The 21,444-nt window shown below is 38.5% G+C and overlaps 1 protein-coding gene across 3 annotated transcripts in view; it reads right to left on the reverse strand.

Annotated features, from left to right (window-relative positions):
* Positions 1-205: 205 nt before the first annotated feature.
* Positions 206-21,444, reverse strand: part of LOC124774962 (reticulocyte-binding protein homolog 2b-like) — a 170,571-nt gene continuing 149,332 nt past the window's right edge. For 2 of the 3 annotated variants that reach the window (XM_047249686.1, XM_047249685.1), the window contains 2 exons: positions 9,763-9,888; positions 206-1,113 (listed from right to left, as the gene is read on the reverse strand). In XM_047249686.1, coding sequence (XP_047105642.1) covers positions 892-1,113; positions 9,763-9,888 — 348 coding nt within the window. In that variant the 3' untranslated portion in view covers positions 206-891. The remainder of the gene's footprint in view (positions 1,114-9,762; positions 9,889-21,444) is intronic. The other variant, XM_047249687.1, reaches the window with a different exon arrangement.

Consider the following 21,444-nt stretch of genomic DNA (forward strand, 5'->3'; position numbering starts at 1 on the left):
GACAGATATATATATATATATATATATATATATATATATATATATATATATATATATATATATATATATATATAGATAGATATAGAGAGAGAGAGAGAGAGAGAGAGAGAGAGGGGGGGGGGGGGGGGGGGGGTAAACCGTTTACTGTTATATTACAAAACAGAGAGAAAAAGTATAAATAAACAATCTTCATTAGTCTCTTTAATATAAAAATATATTCCAATCTTTAATATCCAGTTTCATTCTAGATATTTACATATATTTATATACAAACACACACACACACAAATTATGGACATACAACCAAGTGGACCAACTTACATTAATTTACAATTTCTGTATTGTTACACACCTGAAAACAGACTGCACAAATTAAGTTATTTTTTTATAAAATTAACTTCTGCAAAGCTGTACTGGGAAAACATCTACTTACCACACACACACACACACACACACACACACACACACACACACACACACACACACTAGTCCATTGTACACAGGTTTGTGACTACACATACTAAACTTCTGTTGCCTGAACACACATTTTTACAAAGGAATTCTTTTGTTTTGCAGTAAACAGAAGAAAAGTCACCTGCAAGTCTGAGCAGATATACAATGTTGCAGTTTTTTCTTTTTTTTACATTTACAGTATGAATGCAATTTGTCTTCGAAACATAGAAGATATTTCCTGTGCAGAGTACACATTTTAGTTATTTGCTGATAATGTTTCTGTGTTCACTTTCCTCTGGTACAAATCCTTTCAACGAGCTCATTAACAACAAGACACTGTTGTCAAATTTTTAAATAGTTTTAGCACCACTTAACTATAATTGAAAAATAATTGCAATTAATCTGCATTCACAGTTTCTCATTCACTTAGACAAGAAATCACTTATTTACAAAATTTGATTGTGTAACTTTCGGCTGTTTTTTGCTTCCAGCCTGTGAGTATGTAGCTGGGTATATCAATGTTGCTGGAGTGCTGCTCGCTGCATTAACCCTGTTTAGGGGAGGTGGTGCTGAAAGTCTTGCTGTTGTGAAGTACAAATTACCAGATGACGTTGCCACAGGCAAAATAGTTGCAGATTGTTGAGGCTTACTGGCAACAACCTGTAACAGACATGCAGCTAGTTACAAAAGAAAGATTTATTGACAAGGATATCTATTTTAAAGAGTAATGAAAAGCTCTCTATATGCCACTAAAATTACCCGGAGTACAACTGAGTAGTTATGGAAAAAGTCTTGTAAATCAAAACACACTGCAATGAAATCCATGTGCATTTGTACATTACAAACAAATACAAATGTAGGTACCCATGGGTAGAATAATACATGCATGCATCATAAATTTTCTAAAAAAATACAAACATTATTTATATTATTTATTATATAAACACTATTTACAACTGCAGAGCCAGTAATTAATTTCTTGAGCTTTTACAACATGACTGACAATAAATTAATATCAGCACATGTGGTAGTCAGGTTATGAAAACCATCTCTGCAGGACACTGCAACCAACTACAAACTTAATGATGTTCATCAAGTTTCTGAAGTATTATGTCATCACTAGAAAAGCAGTCCTCAGAATCTCTCCACAGAATCCAAAGGGTGGGTACACTAAAGAGTGCATTTTGATCCATCTACTTTGTTGGGCAAGTTGATTCTTGAGTTACATTATTGTACAGTGTTTACTAACATAACAAAACAAAATATCATAGCTATCAACTTTGTTTCTGTTCCACACCAAAGACTTTTCTCATGGGAAAACACCATCAACAGCAAAGAACTTAGCTATTGTAGTGACCACTCATTTGTCGTCAGTGGCATGTGTCGTCATGGATTGATGAGTGCCTGTGTAAAGGTGCAGATATCGACCCTGTACTTGAGGGATCGAATCTAGCCTAATGCACCTTTGCTACAGTGCAGCAGCATCACTGATTGGGGCACCAAATAATTCTAGAAGGGATAGATTGGTGCCTGGAGATCGTTTGGTGTGACGGAGTGAGTCAGTCATGCCAGAGTCATCAAGCAAGTAGGAATCATATGTGTGTGAGAGAAGAAATCATGGTCAAAGTAATAATTTTGAAGCTCAGGATTAATTTCGTATCAGGGGAGTTGTTATATAATTAAAAGGCAATTGTGCAGTAAAAAATGAGCATGGTAAACTCATACAAATTAGTGATAGGTGAATGACTGTAGTGTGAGTGTGATTGGGAAGCACAGACATAATATATGAATTTAAAGTGAAGTAAATTAACTGTGTTGTACAAAAGTGTTCACATACTGCAACCTCTTAATTATTACTAGAATTTCTGGAAGGGAATGATTTATAGAAAAGTGTGGGACAATGGATAGGGCATCTGTCATAGGCTCGCTGTCAGAACTTTAATCAGTGCATGTACCGGCTACTTTTGAATGTTCGATGCCTAATTTCCCAACCACACAGATTATAGCAAGTAACAATACTCTATAAATCAATAAAGAGCACAGAGTGGCAGCTTACAAGTGCTTTTGCCATGTGCAACCTGTCTCTATGTGCATTTTCCCTCTCTATCCTTAATAACTAATAGTTGTATGTGAAAGCTACCAAGCAAGGGGTGGTGCAGCGCCTTGTAGATCAGTTTGCACAGTTGTGTGTGGATAATTGTTGTTTGAGTGAGGAACAAAATAAGTTGAGGATAGCAAAAAGGGCAGAAAACCATCACCACCTAGTACATATATGACAGGATTGGGCATAGCTAAATACACTTTGGTCATACTGTTTGTGGAGAAATCCAGATGAAGAAATTGGAGTTTCTCTTGAGAATTTGAGGGCTGCAGCAGCCTCAAGTTAGTTTTCAGAAGAACAATTCATGAGTGTAGCATAGCAGCCAACCCTGAGAACAGGCTGCAGTTCTGATGTGGTATATTTGGAGTGGGGCCTTATTTAGGGCTTTAAACGCTATATTCCAGAAGCTCTCCAACCCTTAATTTATTGTTAATCTTATTTACTTTCATTTTTTCAGGTATCTTTCTCACAATTGACATGATTAAGTAAATCCATGACTACTGGTACTTGGGACATCTACAGCAGCCTCCACCTTAATATTTTTTTCACTTTCACTGGAGATATCATTCGAACTGTTTAATTTTGCATTGTCAGTTATATTAATAGTTGGTGAAGGAATAAAAATACGCCCGATTCCTTGCATTTTTGACAAAACAATTAAAAAAATCCTTAGCAGCTAACACATTACACCTACATTTCTGAATTTTAAAATGATGAATATAACCACTGAGAACAAATAATGTCACAAAAGTACTGAAAATTTTATCACTCTATAACACATTGCTCCTGGCACAATTTAAAACAAAAGGAAACACCCACTACTATAATAGGGTCAGTATTAGAAAAACCACAACAGCTTACAGACGAATGTCTCGAACCTTGAGAACTTGGTTCAGAAGCAGTTTTGTTCTTATCCTTTAGATTCATGTGCGTAGAATAAAGAATTTTCTTTGTCGCTCAGTGTTGCCGATTTTAATAAGCCATGGTGATGAAGACATTCATAGACAGGTTTACTATATGTTCAGGAGGGAAATAATTATAATCTACAAAACATTTTAGTAGCATATCATTAGCGAATTTCCAACTGTCTCAAAACACCAAAGTGTAAAATGTCTATCTCAGTAACTTTTTAGTAACATCCCGTATATAAAGTGATAAATTCATAACAATTACAAACAATCTATAATAGCTGCCAGTTGTCACGTAGCATGTTTAAAAAGGACAGACAATGTGTGTTTATGTATAACGTGTCACAAAAACTAAGTGAGGTGGAAACTTTCGCGGATTTAGATGCTGGATTGCATGAACATTTTATACTAAAATGTACCAGTAGGCACCACAAAGCATTCATTAGGAACATCTTGGGGGAGGATATGAGGTATTTGTGGACTGTATTTGCAAAGCCAGTAAGAAAAAGTACACCCTATCAGGGAGCACAGAAGTAGATCTGGTAGTGATCCAAGACACTGAGCAGGACACACTGGACACATTTCTGTGCAGACTACTGGCTGAGATGCGAGCAAGGTATGACAGAGATTCCCTGCTACCTTGCAAGGAGCTGTAACTGTCACCATTACTCTGCAAGAAATAGAATCTGATATGCAGCCACAAGAGTGGCTACTGTTGCCACTGCCTGGGACATATGTATAGTGATTGCAAAGTGCAACAGTGTGATAAAGGTAGTCAAATGGGCCACTGAGAGATAAAGTGTAGATAACAGAGGAGGTCCACATGTGGTAGATCACATGGTGCCACACATGTGTGAAATGGACACACAAGAGCTGGAACCAATGGGCAACGCTTTCGGTAAATACAGTCACTGGTCAGCAGTGTACAGTGTTAGTGGCAGACTTCCGTGTACCAGGCAGAAGGAGAAATTTTTGCTAGGCACAGGAGTGTCAGTTGTTTCTTGGTTCTCGGTGTCTGCCAGTATGGGTTCACCTCACTGTAAATTAAGAGGTGTAGCTAAAAATGTTGTAAGATCACTGGGATCAGCAATTGTTATCTTTACCTTGATCCACTGTAACTTCGGGTTTTGGATGGAAGTACTTACTCTGGTAAGCAGCAGTTATAGTGCTCTTTATGGGTTAGATATCTTGGCTTTGCATCGTAGTAACTATCTACCCATTCTAGTACCGTACATCTAGCCAATACCAGGTAGGGACTGGTATAATGTTTCTCTATTTTCTCAGAGAATGATATCTGTGTGTAGGCTATTATCATGAGGTCATCACTCTCAAAGGCATTTTAAATCTACTGCCAGTTCCCACTGGGAAGAATCAATGTACCCCTTCTCTCTGTGTCTAATGTATATCTCATGATCAAATGTGACATTGTTTTCCAAAGTGTTTGTGATAAATTCATAACAATTACAATCTATAATAGCTGGCAGTTCTCATGTAGCACCTTTAAAATGGGCACACACACACTCAATGGTGTCCTGCTCCTTGTTGATGCCATCATTAAGGACACCAAACTGGTGTGGGAGGGTGCTAAAGGTCTTACCACCATTCCTAAACTGTGATCATACTCACTCAAGCTCAACTTCCAGGTCAGTATTCAAGAAAAAACAGGCAAGATAATATGGATCGATGTTGGAACCAATCTATCAACTGAAACATTGCTTGTTGAGGAGCCACTGGGGGATAACAACATAATGAATAGGGCACAATGCTTGTTATGCCATAGTATGCTCATAAGCAAGACAACTGTAGTGTAATGCTTACCAATGTGGCTAATTTCGGAGAAATGGGAATTGAGTTACTCTGCTGCTAGAAGATTATGCAGTATTATTCAGTCCTAATGCATCACTTCTGGCAATGCCTGTTACCCAGTATCCCACTGTGGATGCACAATCTGTTTACAGGAAGCTATATCTAATTCCACACCATTTTAAATCAGTAGTGAAGAATTGGTGAAGCAGCAACTCAACCTGGTGTTGCAGAAATGTCATTTCATTCTGCAGGAGGTATGCTAGATGTGTCATATCACTAGCCAGAAATGAATCAAATCTAACTTACAATACATAGGAACTGTGCATTCCAGCACCTTCTACTGTAAGATGTAGGCTATCCTTTCTTGGTCTATCAAATTATTATTCGAAATCTGTATCTGACTATCCAAAAACAAGGCCCATCACACAATTGCAAAAAAATGGTGCCAACTTCCACTGAACTGTGGAATGTGAAGAGGCTTTGGCGTACTGACTGTGCTGCTAAGGTCTAATCCTCTTCTCGCATATGTTAACTATGAAAAACCCTTTATCTTATGATGCAATGCCAGCAGTTTCACAGTGGGGTGTGTTTAGTTTAGATTAGATTAGATTTACTTTCATTTCAATTGATCCGTAGTGAGGAGGTCCTTCAGGGTGTAGAACATGTCAGAAAAATAACAATACATGACAAATATTTACAACTGTAACAAATAAGCTAATGTACCTTCCACAGGTCCCAAGTGGAATGATCGTCAATTTTTTTAATGAACACTATATGAAAGAATCATTTTACAAACACTCATTTACTAAGATCGAATTAATGCACTGAATTTAAAATTAAAAAAGTTTTTTTATTTATAAGGTAATACACATTGTTAAGCTTTTCATGGCTGCTGGCAAGTTACTGAAAATGTGTGTTCCTGAATAATGCACACCTTTTTGTACAAGACTAAGTGACTTTAAATCCTTGTGAAGATTATTCTTATTCTAGTATTGATTCTGTGGATTGAACTGTTGGTTTGAAAAAGTGATATATTTTTAATGACAAATTTCATTAAGGAATAAATATATTGGGAAGCAATACTTAGTATCCCTAGTTCCCTAAACAGGCTTCTACAGGATGTTCTTGAGTTCACACCACATATAACTATTATTGTATGTTTTGTGCCTGGGAAACTTTAGCTTGGCTTGCTGAATTACCCAAAAAAATAATCCCATATGACATTATGGAATGAAAGTAAGCATAGTATGCCAGCTTTTTCATTTTTATACCCCCTATGTCTGACACAATTCGCATTGCAAATCGAGATTTGTTAAGACGCTTCAGCAGTTCAGTGGTGTGCTCCTCCCAGTTGAATTTATTATTAAGCTGTAATCCCAAGAATTTAACACTGTCCACTTCTTCTGTCTGCTTGTCATCGTATGTTAGTCATATACTCGTGGGTATTGATAGCCTTCTCAATATCAGAACCCTTTAGAAAGCCGAACTGCAACTTTGACAGTATGTTATTTGTGACAAGATGGTTATGAAGCTAATTGCACATTACCTTTTTTAAAATTTTTGAGAATGCTGGCAAAAGTGAAATTGGACAGAAATTTGAAGCAATTTCTTTATCCCCCTTCTTAAACAGTGGCTTAACTTCAGCATATTTCAACCATTCAAGAAATATTCCACTGCTAAACGACTGGTTACACAGATAGCTACTTAAGTCAGAATCACATTCTTTAATTAACTTTGTTGATATTTCATCGCCGGCCGTTGTGGCCAAGCAGTTCTAAGCACTTCAGTCTGGAACCACGCTGCTGCTGCGGTTGCAGGTTTGAATCCTGCCTCTGGCGTGGATGTGTGTGATGTCCTTAGGTTAGTTAGGTGTAAGTAGTTCAACGTTTAGGGGACTGATGACCTCAGATGTTAAGTCCCATAGCACAGAGCTCAGAGCCATTTGATATTTCATCATACCCACTAGATGTTTTTGATTTTAAAGATTTTATGATGGACATTACTTCTGCTGGGGTAGTGAGGGTCAAATTCATATTATGGAAATTACTTGAAATGTCTGGTCTGGGTATTCCATAGCAGCATCTACAGAACCTGACAACCCCATCTTTTCAGTAACAGTAATAAAATGTTTGTTAAAAAGTTCTGCAACACTATACACATCTGTCACCAATGTATCATTTACTTTTAATGCTATCTGTCCCTCTCCATGTCTGGTTCTCTCAGTCTCCTCCTTCACTATGTCCCATATTGTCTTTATTTTGTTATCTGATATGACTATCTTTTCTTTGTAATATATTTGCTTTGATGTCCATGTTACAGTCTTTAATATTATGCAGTATTTATTGTAATGTGCTATAGCATCAACATCAGAACTGTTTCGGATTGACAGATACAGTTTTCTTTTTGTTTTACAAGATACCTCCATTCCTTGAGTAATCCATGGCTTCTTTGTAGACTTTGCTCTAACCTTGGTTAGTTTTGGGGGAAAACAATGTTCAAATAAGGTAAGCATTTTATTAACAAAAGTGTTATAGTTTTCATTCATGCCATGAGAACTGTAAACATCACTCCAGTGAATGTCTCTGAGGAGTGTCCTAAAATAATCAATTTTTGGCTTATTGACTGCCCTCTTGAGCTGTGTGATTTTGCAGGAAGTAGATGCAATGAAACACCCATTGCATAAGCATCCCATCAACTGAAAAGAGCCAAAAACAATTACCACATGACAGAAGAGCAAATATAGAGCTTAATATATTGTAATATATGGAGTAATGTACTTCTGCTGCTATCTTCAAGATGTGTCTTCCTGAAGAATCACTTACCATTCAGTCTTGAGATGCATAGTCTAACAAGGTAGGCATGTGCACTGCAACAAATGAGAGTGAGTGAAGAACAATGGAAGCATACACTGCACACAACAATGCACAGAGTCAATGATTGTGACACACACAACTGAGCACACATGACAGAAGCCAGTGAATTGCTGCCCCAGTGTGCTTGTGTGGTGAAGTCCTATGACAAGCACATGAAGCAGTACTTGTGGGACATGTAGGGAGGTGTGCAATTATCTGCTGCACTGCAGAACCAAACTTGTTCAAAAACAAAAATTGGAAAGTTGAACAGTACATAAAAAAATGTGTGTCTTGCACTCAGTATTTTGAACACATGAGACAAATAGCATCTTTACAATGGTTAGTAGAGGGATACAAACCATTTCAGATACATGGACTAGACATCTATCTATGGTCCACACACAGAAATTCCCGCTTCCAATAAATATGTCCTAACTGCACTTCCTGACAAAAAAAAAAAAAAAAAAAAAAAAAAAAACGGAGCACCCAGAATGTCATGAGGTGAGATGGTATTGCAATGATGATAAAAATTACCCAGAACTGTGGATCAAAAGGAATTTGGTGTGCAGAACAGAAGTAACTTCAATTGATAAAGCCAACAACGTGGTATATGTGCCAAAAGGCTACTAAATAAACATCTAAACATCCAACAATAATCCACAATCAAATGTAGATCTGAAGACGGGTCTTGAGACAATCAATATATGTAACTATGAAATATCAAAAACCACAAACACAAACAAGAATATTTTCAAATTAACTATTTTCTTGTTTTAATGGGAATACTTCACAAAGAGAGAAATGTTGAAAACAATTAAGAACTTTCTTGCTTTTCAGACAGGGTTAAAAGCATTTTAACCACAATAAACCAGAGCCAGAATAGTAACATAGAAAAACTGTGACAACAGTTCCCACAAACACAGTTTAAAAAGTCCAGTATGTTACAGATGTTTTCCCTTGTTTTACTCCATTGAAAAGTGCATAATTGTCCAACACAAGGTTGGTTGGTTGGTTTAAAAGAGGGGGGGGACCAAAATGCTAGAACATCGGTCCCAACGCAAGGGATCAGAATTATGTCAACACACTGCAGTACAATTCAGGGAACTTAAGCAGTACAGGTACAGTATAAACCCATTAATTTACTGAGAAAGATTTCATGACTGTTCCTGCTGACCTTTTGATAATATGAATACAAAATTCCTGGAAATATGTTGCTCTACGCACATTAGAAACTGAAATACAAGAAGTATCACATACAATATTTTAGTTCCATGCTGACAGGTGTCTTGTACAAATATTTGATCCCACCAATGCACTGTACTTGACGTTAATACATTAATAGATATGACAGTGGGCTAAACTGTAGTCATGAGTATTGTGGTTTTAGATTGTCATTCAGATATGAAAAATCGTACAACAAAGGAAGTACAATTAGGTTGCAAATGGACTTCCAATGTTGTTGCACAACTGATTTTCAGGATAATTTTGCTTTATCATTTATCTCACATAGATTGAAAATTATGAAAGTTTCACTGAATTAATATTTCAAGGAAAGTGGCATGTGCAAACCAAAGTGAATTCGGTTATCTAAGGTAACTTAAGAGTACAAGTATGGTAAAAATAATCTTTGTTCATACAATACCTGAACAGCAGTTCCCAGAATTGTAGGGGAGCGGCTGTTGACAGTAGTATATGATGCATAACGCACACCTGGTTGTCTGCTTATTGTTGGCAAAGGTACACTGGGAACAAGGAGATGAGCTGACTTCTGTAAATTTAAATATTGCAATTATAAAATTTCCAGTTTGGAGGATATTCTTTGGCTTTGTGCAATGTATGACCAAGTAAATGAGCATACACAATAAATATGTATATGGAAGAATAAGCATGCACGAGTGCTTTCAATGCTGTTATTAACTGCACAGAAGTTCAACAAAAAGAATGGTTGCTAGTACATTGGGGACACGAAGAAAAAACAGAAATTCTACAATGAGTTGGAGATTTTGTTTGTTTTGTTTTAAGGCACAAAAACAACTAGGGTCATACGCACCCAAAAGTTAGAGCTGTCACAATAATAACTACCTAGGAAGTTAGACATGACCACAGCTTTTTTCTGTCTACATAAGAGTAACTTGGTCCACCTTTGACATGCAAAATGGCTCCAGTGTGATATCGTGAATATTCTGGAAGGCTTGGTCAGTGATCAGGGATATATTGCACCAGACATTACCTGTAGATTGTGAAGAAATATTTCAGAACAACTCAACTGGTTCTTCATGATGTGCCAAATGTATTATTTAACTTGTCCACTCTGACTGACAGCCCATTTGGCTGATTGCTATGAGAGTTACTGTGACCTACAGTTTTGTGCAGCCGATATTTTCCAGATTTTTTGGATTTAACACTACACTTGGGATAAAAAATTATAATAGCTGTCAATATCATGCAAGTATACAACACGAACATCAATATTTTGCATAAATATGGTTTCAGCTCCTTGTCGCATGTGCTTATTAATTGTGCGAATCTGATTCATGGATAATTTGTTAAAAGGTTTAATATTCATCAAATCTGGGAAGAGCAATTAGAACACAACATCGTGGCTGTCGTGTCACATTCTGCACTTCTGGTGCGGGCAACAGGAAGATTCCAAGTCCAATGGGAAGAACCAACCCTTTCAGTGATAAAAAATAATACCAACTGAGTCTAAAGCCTTTGTGGAAAGGAGAGGGGGAGTGTTTCTGCAAAACATAAAGGCTCCCTGTGAACCTTAGATGCTTGGGCCCCATATGATCCAATACTGTCTTTTATATCTCCAGTGCTGGTCTTCTAGAAAAATGACTGTTCTTGTCACAAACCTCCATTTGGTGCAAAAGAAAGCCTTTATTCCTCAACTTGATCACAGCAACCTTGCTCTCAATCTAAATGGAACTCGTTGGTCAAGTTTGTCTGCTGCAGAGCTCTGTTTGCAATAATGTGTAATGAACAATATGCTCTGAAATGTGTGTTTGCCTCCACACTGCAATCTGTAGGCAGCAGGAACAAAATTTGCTGCCTCTACTCTTTCCTAGATGGCCAGCCTTCAACATACATGTTCTTGAATACTACATGGACATAAAATGTCTACTGGTATACTAACACTTTCAGTATCGTTTTTCAACTTCCAATACATATTAATGATGCAGGAAATTAGTATTCAATGAGCCTGATAAAACTCATTGCCATTGGAGGGTCATTAGAATAAATCCTTTGTATCTCCATCTTCCTTCATTCTCTATATATAAAGCTGACCACAGAAGTTTTCTGTATCAGTGGTGTATGCTATCAACTTAGATATTATGTCATTTTTGCTACACTCACTATAGGTATACAGGTTGCCACAAACGAGAGGTGGTTATAATATTTAACTCATCAATTATACACATACATCTGGTACATGGTAGCCACAAAAGTGTAAGTAGTTGGTAAATGCTTAACAGTTTCCAACAATGTTCTGTGAGTGTTGACTCAAACTAGTATGTCATCACGATCATTTCATGAGTCACTGTTCTCTCTTAATGCATCATCCAAATGTCTGTACACACACACACACACACACACACACACACACACACACACACACACACACACACACACACCTCTTTCTCTCTCTCTAAGCAAAATAATTATAAAATACTGTCCCGTAAAATATACTGTTGTTCACTGTGAATATTATTGTACCCTTCATCTCACACTACTGCAAACCTTCACACACTCTGGATGTGCTACAAGCAAATAACAAAAAATAATCAACAAATTGTGTTATAATTAAACCATTTCTTTTTTTTTAATTGTGTGAAAAATATACTTTTCTTCTTTGCTCACCATAAAACTTCTCTATGTATGTGAACTATGGCTTCTAATTAAGGTGCAAGTGTTAGCACAGCAATTGTATGTGTGCTTTATTACAGGAAGCCAGACTATGCTTCATTTTTAGTATTTATACGGGAGTAACCAAGTCAAGAGAGAAGTGGATAATGGATTTTCTGTAAAAAAAAGTTGTTCTCTTTGAAGATTTACCAGTTACCAGAGTTCAAACACTGGTTTCTTTGAGTAATCAACATAGTATAATTTGATTAGCATGGTTAAAAAACAAAGAATTTTTACCATCTGAATCATTAATAATTTGTTTCATATACAGGAAAGTTTGCTCATTGCCAAGGATTGAGCTAATAAAATTACACGAAGTATAACAAGGTCATGTTTGGCTGTCAGTTTACACAGCACATTCAAATATGACATAAAAGATATTACTGTACCATTTACAAACACACACACACACACACACACACACACACACACACTGACAGTATTGTGCAGGAAGTCACCAGGACAATATAAACATAAGTGCACATGTCATACAAAATAGTTTCATAAACTAAGCTACTATGTTCAAGTGCCTATGCACCACTCATTTCCTCTGTTGTATGCTGAGTGTTGCCTTTGCTGATTAAATTTGGTGTATTCCTACAACAACTGTTTCCCACTGACTTTAATAAAAAAAATTAAATTTTAATTATGGTGTTATTTATAAATATGCCATGGCTTAAAGTTACCATATGCCTTACCACCAGGCCCACAGTTCTGAGTTTAATTGTGGTTGGTCCAGACACTTACAATCTTCTGCCTGAATCTAAGAAATATTTGAGGGACTAATTTTCAACGAACTTCTAATATTTTTTGTTAGCTAATTTGCTTAAGTGAAAAGCACCTAAACAATGTTCAGTTACTTAACTATTACTTTCAAAAGTAAACCTCAATTGGGTACATCAGTATACACCCCAACAGATAATGTGAAATGGAGCCTCTGAGAAGTATAGTTCACAAACAGACATTTCCAAGTAACTGTGTGCTTCATGCTGATTTACTTTTAGAGGTATAAAAAAGTGTTCAATAAACGAAGAGCATGCCACTTTTTATAAAAAAATTATATTAAAATGGAGATGGAATTTAGAAACCTGCCTATTCTTTAACTGGCACAGAGATACTGCTGCAAAATTTAAAATAATCATTTAAAACAACCAAACACCGCCAGTGACAAGCGATCTTAGTCAGAGACTTAATAGCTTCATCCTTCCAATCAAGACATCATAGTACTGACAAAAACCAAGCACAGTGGATGAACTCCAAGAATAGATTGAACATAACTGTACAAATGTTCAAATGCACATGTTGCAGTCAGTTGTTCATGCAACATCTCAGTGGCATCACCCACATACGGATGTTAATAGTAACCACTTCGAACACTAGACTGATTTTAACAAATTAAACTTTAAGCTATACTTTTACCAAAAATGAGACCTTCTTGTCAGTTAGTTTTGAAGTAATGAACAATTAAACATTGTATACATTCTTTGGGCCACTATGTAGAAGGCTGAAACAAACTAGTCCGAAGCAATGGGTAACTGTTGGTTGATGGGAAGTATATAAGAGAGAGAGAGAGAGAGAGAGAGAGAAGCATTTGAACAGATGTGGAGATGGGTGTGGGACACACAAAAGATAATGAAGATGGATGCCATGAGAATTATGGGGTTGAAGATACATCGTACAGACAATTCCAATCTATGCAATTCAGGGAAGTTGAGCTGCTCTTTGGAGATCACGGGGGCATATTCACATATTACAACAGTTGCTTCTCTTGACCATAGCTTGACAGCAGCCATTCATGTGGGAGAACAGCAGGTATGTGATTAAGCCCACATAAAAGTCTGTGCAGGAGTTGACTCAGAATTGCTACAGAACATACTTGTTGTAACAAGTCAACCTCTTTCTTATGAGGTAGAATACATCTGTGATGGGACTGGGATATAATGTTGCTGGGAATTGGTATGGTACAGGTCACTCATCTGGAACTTTCACACAGATATGACCCAAATGGCAAAGGGCTGAGGGTGGGTATGGTGAAACACAGACTAGGATATTTTATGCCTTGGATGGAAGAAGAAATATGGCTCCTGGAAATACAGGAAGATATTTGGGTGAGGATGTTTCCAATTTCAGTACACAATGAAAGATAGCTTAAGCCCAGAGGAGGACATGGTTAAGCTGCCCCAGTCAAGGTGATTTTTTTGTAATAGGGGGTTACCTTTTTTCGGCTGGTTAATGGGTGTGGTTGAAGTGTTGGAGAATATGGAGGTACAGCATGGGAGATCTGTTGGTGGAATAGGTTCGATGGATGAAGGACTTAGCAAGACCTTAAGCATAACTGGCAAGGAAGTACTCATCACTGCAATTGAGTCATCCATTGATGGCTGTGAGAAAGTCTTCTTCATGTGGAAAAGATGTCAGCTATTAAAGTAGAGGTACTGGTGATAATTAGTAGGTTCTATCTGGATAGATAAGTACTATCAGCAGAAGCAGAAGATTGCAATAGACTACTTGGCATGAAAGGGAAGCAGTGGTTGGGAAGGGAGTGAGACAGGGTTGTAGCCTCTCCCCGATGTTACTCAATCAGTATATTGAGCAAGCAGTAAAGGAAACAAAAGAAAAATTTGGAGTAGGTATTAAAATCCAGAGAGAAGAAATAAAAACTTTGAGGTTCGCCGATGACATTGTAATTCTGTCAGAGACAGCAAAGAACTTGGAAGAGCAGTTGAACGGAATGGACAGTGTCTTGAAAGGAGGATATAAGATGAACATCAACAAAAGCAAAACGAGGATAATGGAATGTAGTCGAATTAAGTCGGGTGATGTTGAGGGAATTAGATTAGGAAATGAGACACTTAAAGTAGTAAAGGAGTTTTGCTATTTGGGGAGCAAAATAACTGATGATGGTCGAAGTAGAGAGGATATAAAACGTAGATTGGCAATGGCAAGAAAAGCGTTTCTGAAGAAGAGAAATTTGTTAACATCGAGTATAAATTTAAGTGTCAGGAAGTCATTTCTGAAAGCATTTGTATGGAGTGTAGCCATGTATGGAAGTGAAACATGGACGATAAATAGTTTGGACAAGAACAGAATAGAAGCTTTCGAAATGTGGTGCTACAGAAGAATGTTGAAGATTGGGTGGGTAGATCACGTAACTAATGAGGAGGTATTGAATAGGATTGGGGAGAAGAGAAGTTTGTGGCCCAACTTGACTAGAAGAAGGGATCAGTTGGTAGGACATGTCCTGAGGCATCAAGGGATCACAAATTTAGCATTGGAGGGCAGTGTGGAGGGTAAAAATCGTAGAGGGAGACCACGAGATGAATACATTAAGCAGATTCAGAAGTATGTATGTTGCAGTAGGTATTGGGAGATGAAGGAGCTTGCACAGGATAGAGTAGCATGGAGAGCTGCATCAAACCACAACAACAACTTGGCCTAATGTGTCAAGAAAGAAGAAGGTTTGTATGAGTCCACCATAGAGGTGACATGCTGAAGAGTACTGAGTGTAACAGCTACGAGAAAAGGTGAGCAATGAATCTACATTACAAAGACCTGCTCAATGTAAAGAATTATCATACTGCTGGAAGCTACCAGCAGAGAAACAGGTCATGTCAGGATGTTTTAAGATTGTGGGCAGATGCTCTTTCCTCTATAAAACGTTAGTGTTATTGAGCAGAGTCTGAAGAAAGGAGATGAGAAAAAATTGGAGGAGAGAAATTCCTGGATGGTAGCCACAGTCAGGACGTGGTTGGATAAGTGCAGAAAGAGGTGGTATCACTGTTGGACTGGGGCACTGACTGGAAGACTGAAGGTTAAATGTCTGTTTTCAGTTGGTTGAGGTCAGAAATGATAGTAGTGAAACTGTGGCACCACTGTATGGGGAACAGGTGATGGAGAGTAGATATTTGACTAGTGCAAAATAATAGCATGACTGGATCTGGAGGTGCAGCAGAACGCGAGGCATTTGGAAAGAAAACTTGTATAATTAAGATTCACAGCAGATATATTGACAATGGTTTCATGGGTTTACTCGGGTTCTGTAGGGTGTATGGCCAGAGGTTCTGAGAATGTAACAGACAGAAGAAGACACTAAGTTTATACAATACTATTTCTTGTGTCCTGCCGACTCCAAAGCCACCACCTCATTCCGTACACAGGTAACTAAATTTCCTACTTCTTTAAAACATCTTCTCAACTTCCAACATATATAAGTCAAAACATTTCGAAAAGAAGTTTTCATCTCTTTATCTTAAATCTTTTTTAACAAATTTTGAATCACTCCTTTTGTCTCCCAACCACCCAAACACGGATCCCTGCTCATTCTATGTTCGCATGTTCTGAAAACTCTTCTTTGCCCTTGCAAAACTCCAATCACACATCCTCTTTCCAAAATCTTCTCTGGCACATGGTATCCTGCCTAATGGGCTTACGATTAAATTTGGCATTCAGGCTGTCACCCATCCAACTGCAAGAACCTTAATCATTTTCTGGTCTTTCATAATCATACAACCCAAACTCAAATGATACTTGACAGCCTCTACTCCTTTGGCAACATCCTTTTACTGTCACCTCCTTCCTGAGTGTCATCACTGCAAAAGGAAAATTTGGCCTTCAACAGTTGGAATAAAATTCCCATCACCAACTGAGAAACCTGCCCCAGCTACTCCCATCTTATGCCCATATGAGACTTCCTATACCCAAGAGAAAGCCTACTAGTCTGAACCAAACACCCCGTCAAACCCATATAGCTCCATGACCATGCCTTACTGACTTACTCTGCCTTTCAAATCCCCAAAAACTTCCTCCACCCTCCAAGAAACTTACAACTCCTGAACATCCATCCTGAAACACTGTCATCAATTTTTCTGCCAAACTTTGACCCCTGCTGTTTCTAGAGGCCTCTAACTGCAAACATGCTGGCCTTGTATAGGGCATTCTTTCTTTTACTCATTCCTTGCAGTGGGAATATTTCTACACCACACACCCCACTGATAACAGCCAACCTAAACCTCATTTACAACCTTGTTTATAACAATTCTAACCTCCTTCCAACTGTGATCCTCCTCTTCTTCCATGCAGTCATCCCTGGTAATCTTCCATAAATTCCTCACTTCCAACATGTCCCCACCTTCCTTTCCTAAATCCCTTCCTGGTGAGCCCACTATCACTGCTATGAAACACACTACTATCCACACTCTAAAAAACAATCCAGACCTTATCATTGTTCCCACAGACAAAGGCTCCACCACAGTGATAATGAATGATAATGTTTACATGGCTGAGTGTCTTTGCCAACTTTACCACACCTCTGCATACTAACCCTACTGCCACGAGCCCATCCCAGAAGTCCAATATGACCTTAAGCAGTTTCCCAAGGACTTAGGTCCAATCCAAAACCTGTACCTGACTCCTCGCACTGGTAACCCCATGCACTTCTACCTTTTACCTACTCCTCTCTCCACAAACCCAACCACACACATCTGCCTACTGGCCCTCCCATAGTGGCTGGGTACAATGCTCCCACAGAACAAACTCTGACTTGTTGACCAACGCTTCCACACTATTGTCTGTACCCTCCCATTCTACATTCAAGACACTATTCACTTCCCTCTCCATAGTTCCTATCCTGTTACTAACAGACTCCTTCTGAGTCATTTTGAACGCAATGTCTTTGTAGACCAATATCCTGCATGCCAATGGCCTCGTGGCCATGGAACATTACCTTTCCCAATGTCCTCCTTGTACCAAACCAACCACCTCTTTCCTAATCCTCCTAGCCAGCCACACCCTGGTACACAATTATTTCACTTTAAAAGGTCAGATCTACAAACAGATCTGTGGTGCTGTCATGGGTACTTGCATGGCACCATCTTATGCCAACTTATTTACGGGCCACCTGGAGGAATCTTTCCTATCCCGTCAACACCTAAAATCTCTTGTCTGGTTCAATTTCAATGATGATGTTTTCATGATCTGGACTTATGGCAAGGACAACCTTCACTCTTCCCTCCATAGCTTCAACACCTATTCCCAAATTTGCTTCATTTGTTCCTTCTCAGATTATCAAATCACCTTCCTAGATGTTGATCCCTGCCTCTCACGTTGCTCCGTAAATACGCCTGTCTATAAAAAGAGCATCAAACACCAGCAGTACCTCCACTTTGACAGCTATCACCCATTCCATGGCAAAAAGTCTCTTCTTTACAGCATTGTCATCTATGGATGCATCATCTGCAGTGGAAAGCAGAAGTTATTGAAACATACTGATAACCTTATCAGAGCCTTTACTGACAAGACAATATCCTACCCAGCTCATCCATAAACAAATCTCCCATGCCATCTGCTCCTCTGACACCAGTAAACCTGACAACCAACCACTGACTAGCACTCCTTTGATCACCCAGTATTACAACAGCCATGAAATGTTCAGTCACGTCCTCCACCAGGGCTGCCTCTTGCCATGCACTGAGATGAGGGATATACAACCTGCCAACACTACAGAATATCTCTTAAAATCCTACTCTTAATCCCGCACTCCATGTGTCATTCCCATGGGGTCGGACCAGGTGCACGATCTGTCCCATACAGCCACCGACCATCTCCTAACACTGTCCAGTCACAGGCATTTTCTGCCCAATTAAAGGCTACCCACACGTGAAAGCAGTCACATTATATATCAGTTATGCAATTAGATGAGAGGTTGCCTATTGCCCATTCAAGAGGAAGATATACAGACTCATAAAAACACTGTAGGCATCTGCATGTCACATTCTGCTCCACTGTTTCGTGGACCACGCACAAGAATTATTGCTGCCACTAAATGCATTAAACTGCTTGCTTAGTTCAATTTCATTTGTGATATTTTCGTAATCTGGGCATAGGGCCAAGACACATTATCCTCATTCCTCCACACCCTTGACATCTTTTCTTTATTCTCTGTTGACCCATTGTGGACGTGGGACAATGGCTGGTCAAATATTTAACAAAGAAATTTGCCAAATGGCCATGCAAATTGAGAAGTTATTTTATTTTATTTTCACTACCAGTTTTGGTATTCAATTTGCCATCTTCAGGCCCCCTATGCACCTCTAAAAATTATCAATATTGGCATACTGGGGCCATCTGTTTCTAGAAGCCATGAATTCTCAAGTGCTTCCTTTGAAAACTTGACTGCAACTTCAAGTCTTCAAGTCCAATAAGTCTTCGAAGGAAGCACTTGAGAATTCATGGTATCCAGAAATAGATGGCCCCAGTACGTCAATATCAATAATTTTTGTGAGGCGCATATGAGGTCTGAAGATGGCATACTGAGCTGCCGAAACTGGTAGCAAAAATAAAATAAAATGACTTCACATTCTGCATGGGTGTTTGGCAAATTTCTTTGTAAAAATAAAAAAAAAAGAAACAGTAAAATCCTGTCCTTTATAGTCCTCTAGAGCACACCATTTTCTCTCATTGTATGTTAAATTCCATATCTCCTATGACTCCATATCTCCTTCATCAATATAAAACCTTTCATCCACCAATAGTACCCTTCTTCCTCTCACCCTAACAAAGCCTGTGATTCCAGCTGAACTGCGGTGCTGTGACTATATATCTGAGTGTGTATGTTTGTTACTAGCTTGGAAGAATGACAGTGACCCAAAGCTTTTGCAACATTTACTGTAAATGTGCTTTTTTTATCACTTAACATCTCAGTCAGTGAGTATAATCAGTACTTCTTCTATTGTAAATATGAGTGTAGATATGTCTGAATAAATACTATGTTATCACCTATATAATTAGTGTCTTTTACATTGTGATTGACATCTGTTGTGGAATGTTATTCAAGGATTTTTAATGGGCATTTTCTTTTTAATGCCTTAACTATTTCACTCCAGCTATTTCATTCAGTCACTGCCATGTAATCACTATTAATCTCTCAATATCTTCTGGTAGTTTCAGCTTAATCAGATCCGACCTCCTTAAATTCCTATCTTCCTGCATTTCATAATTAATAAATTATTGTCACAATACGCATCTGGTCCAGGAAATGTTTTTGCAGTTTAAAATGTGGTTCTAAAATCTCTCTTGTACCATTATATAATCTAACTTAAACCTCTCACTGGGTCTGGGTCTCTCCCACGTCTTCTTTTGTGATTCTTAAACTAAGTCTTTATAATGACTGAATTTTGCTCTGAGCAAAATTCTACCAGGTAGCTTCCCCTTTCACTGCTTTCTTCAGACCATGTTCTCCTCTTTGCCCCCTCTTCCTTTCCCAACTACTGAACTCAAGTCCCCCATTATAATGACATATCAGTCCCCCCTTAACTGAATAATTTCTTATATCTCATCATACGCACTTCCATCTTCTGCCAAAGGTATCACTTGGATGTGGTTGCTGTTGACTTTCTTGACCTCGGAGCCACTACTTCTCGATCGAGTAAATCTTCAAGTGGCCTCATAAGACTGATTGAATCCCGTTCCAGTCCTCCCATCAAGGAAACCTCTGACAGTACTGGGTGCGGAACTCGGGTTCTCAGCATAGCAGCCAGAAGTGCTGAACACTGAGGTATGGAAGGTATGCAGTACACGATGTTGTAAAACGTGTTCATATCCTTTTGCATTTTCTTAAGCCCAATGCGAGAACCACACCTAACCATCAAAAACACCCCTGTTCTGTAACACCATCTCCTCCGTACTTCACTGTTGGCATAACACACGATGACACGTACAGTTCTCCACACATTCACCAACCCAAACCCCTCCATCAGAATGCTACAGGGTGTATTGTGATTCATGACTCAACATCAAGGGTTTCTAGTCATCCACTGTGCAGTGGTGTTGCTCATTACATCACATCAAGCAATACTGAACACAGAAAAAGGTGACTTACAAGGGGCTGCTCAACCATTGTAGCCCTTTCTTTTTCACTCCCTTTGCATAGGCATGGTGCTATATTGGCTGCTGGTCATGTTTAGTGAATGATTCCTTCAGCTGATTTCATGTGATTTTTAAACAACCCTCTGCAATGCTTGATGGTCCCTGCCTATCAGTATACGAGGTCAATCTGCTCGATATAGCTGTGATTGTTCCTACGTTTCCAATTCGGAATCACATCACCAACAGTAGACTTGGGCAGTTTTAGATGATTTGAAAAGTTTGATGGACTTGTTACTTAGGTGACATCCAGTGACTAGTCTATGTTCAAAGGCTCTTGAGCTCTCCTGGCCAAAGTATTCTGCTGTCAGTGCTTCTCTACTGACAACACACTACTGCCCACCTCCTTTTATACTGGCGGGTCCACCTCTCATGACATCTAGTGGTCAATTCCACATTACGTAGGGGTGGCCAGATACTTCTTATCGGATAGTATACTTGATATTTTGTTCATTATTAGAACGACCTTGACATTACCTTTTTCGATTCTGTGTTT

This window comes from Schistocerca piceifrons, chromosome 2 (assembly GCF_021461385.2).
Source record: "Schistocerca piceifrons isolate TAMUIC-IGC-003096 chromosome 2, iqSchPice1.1, whole genome shotgun sequence".
In the NCBI taxonomy this organism is placed as follows: domain Eukaryota; kingdom Metazoa; phylum Arthropoda; class Insecta; order Orthoptera; family Acrididae; genus Schistocerca; species Schistocerca piceifrons.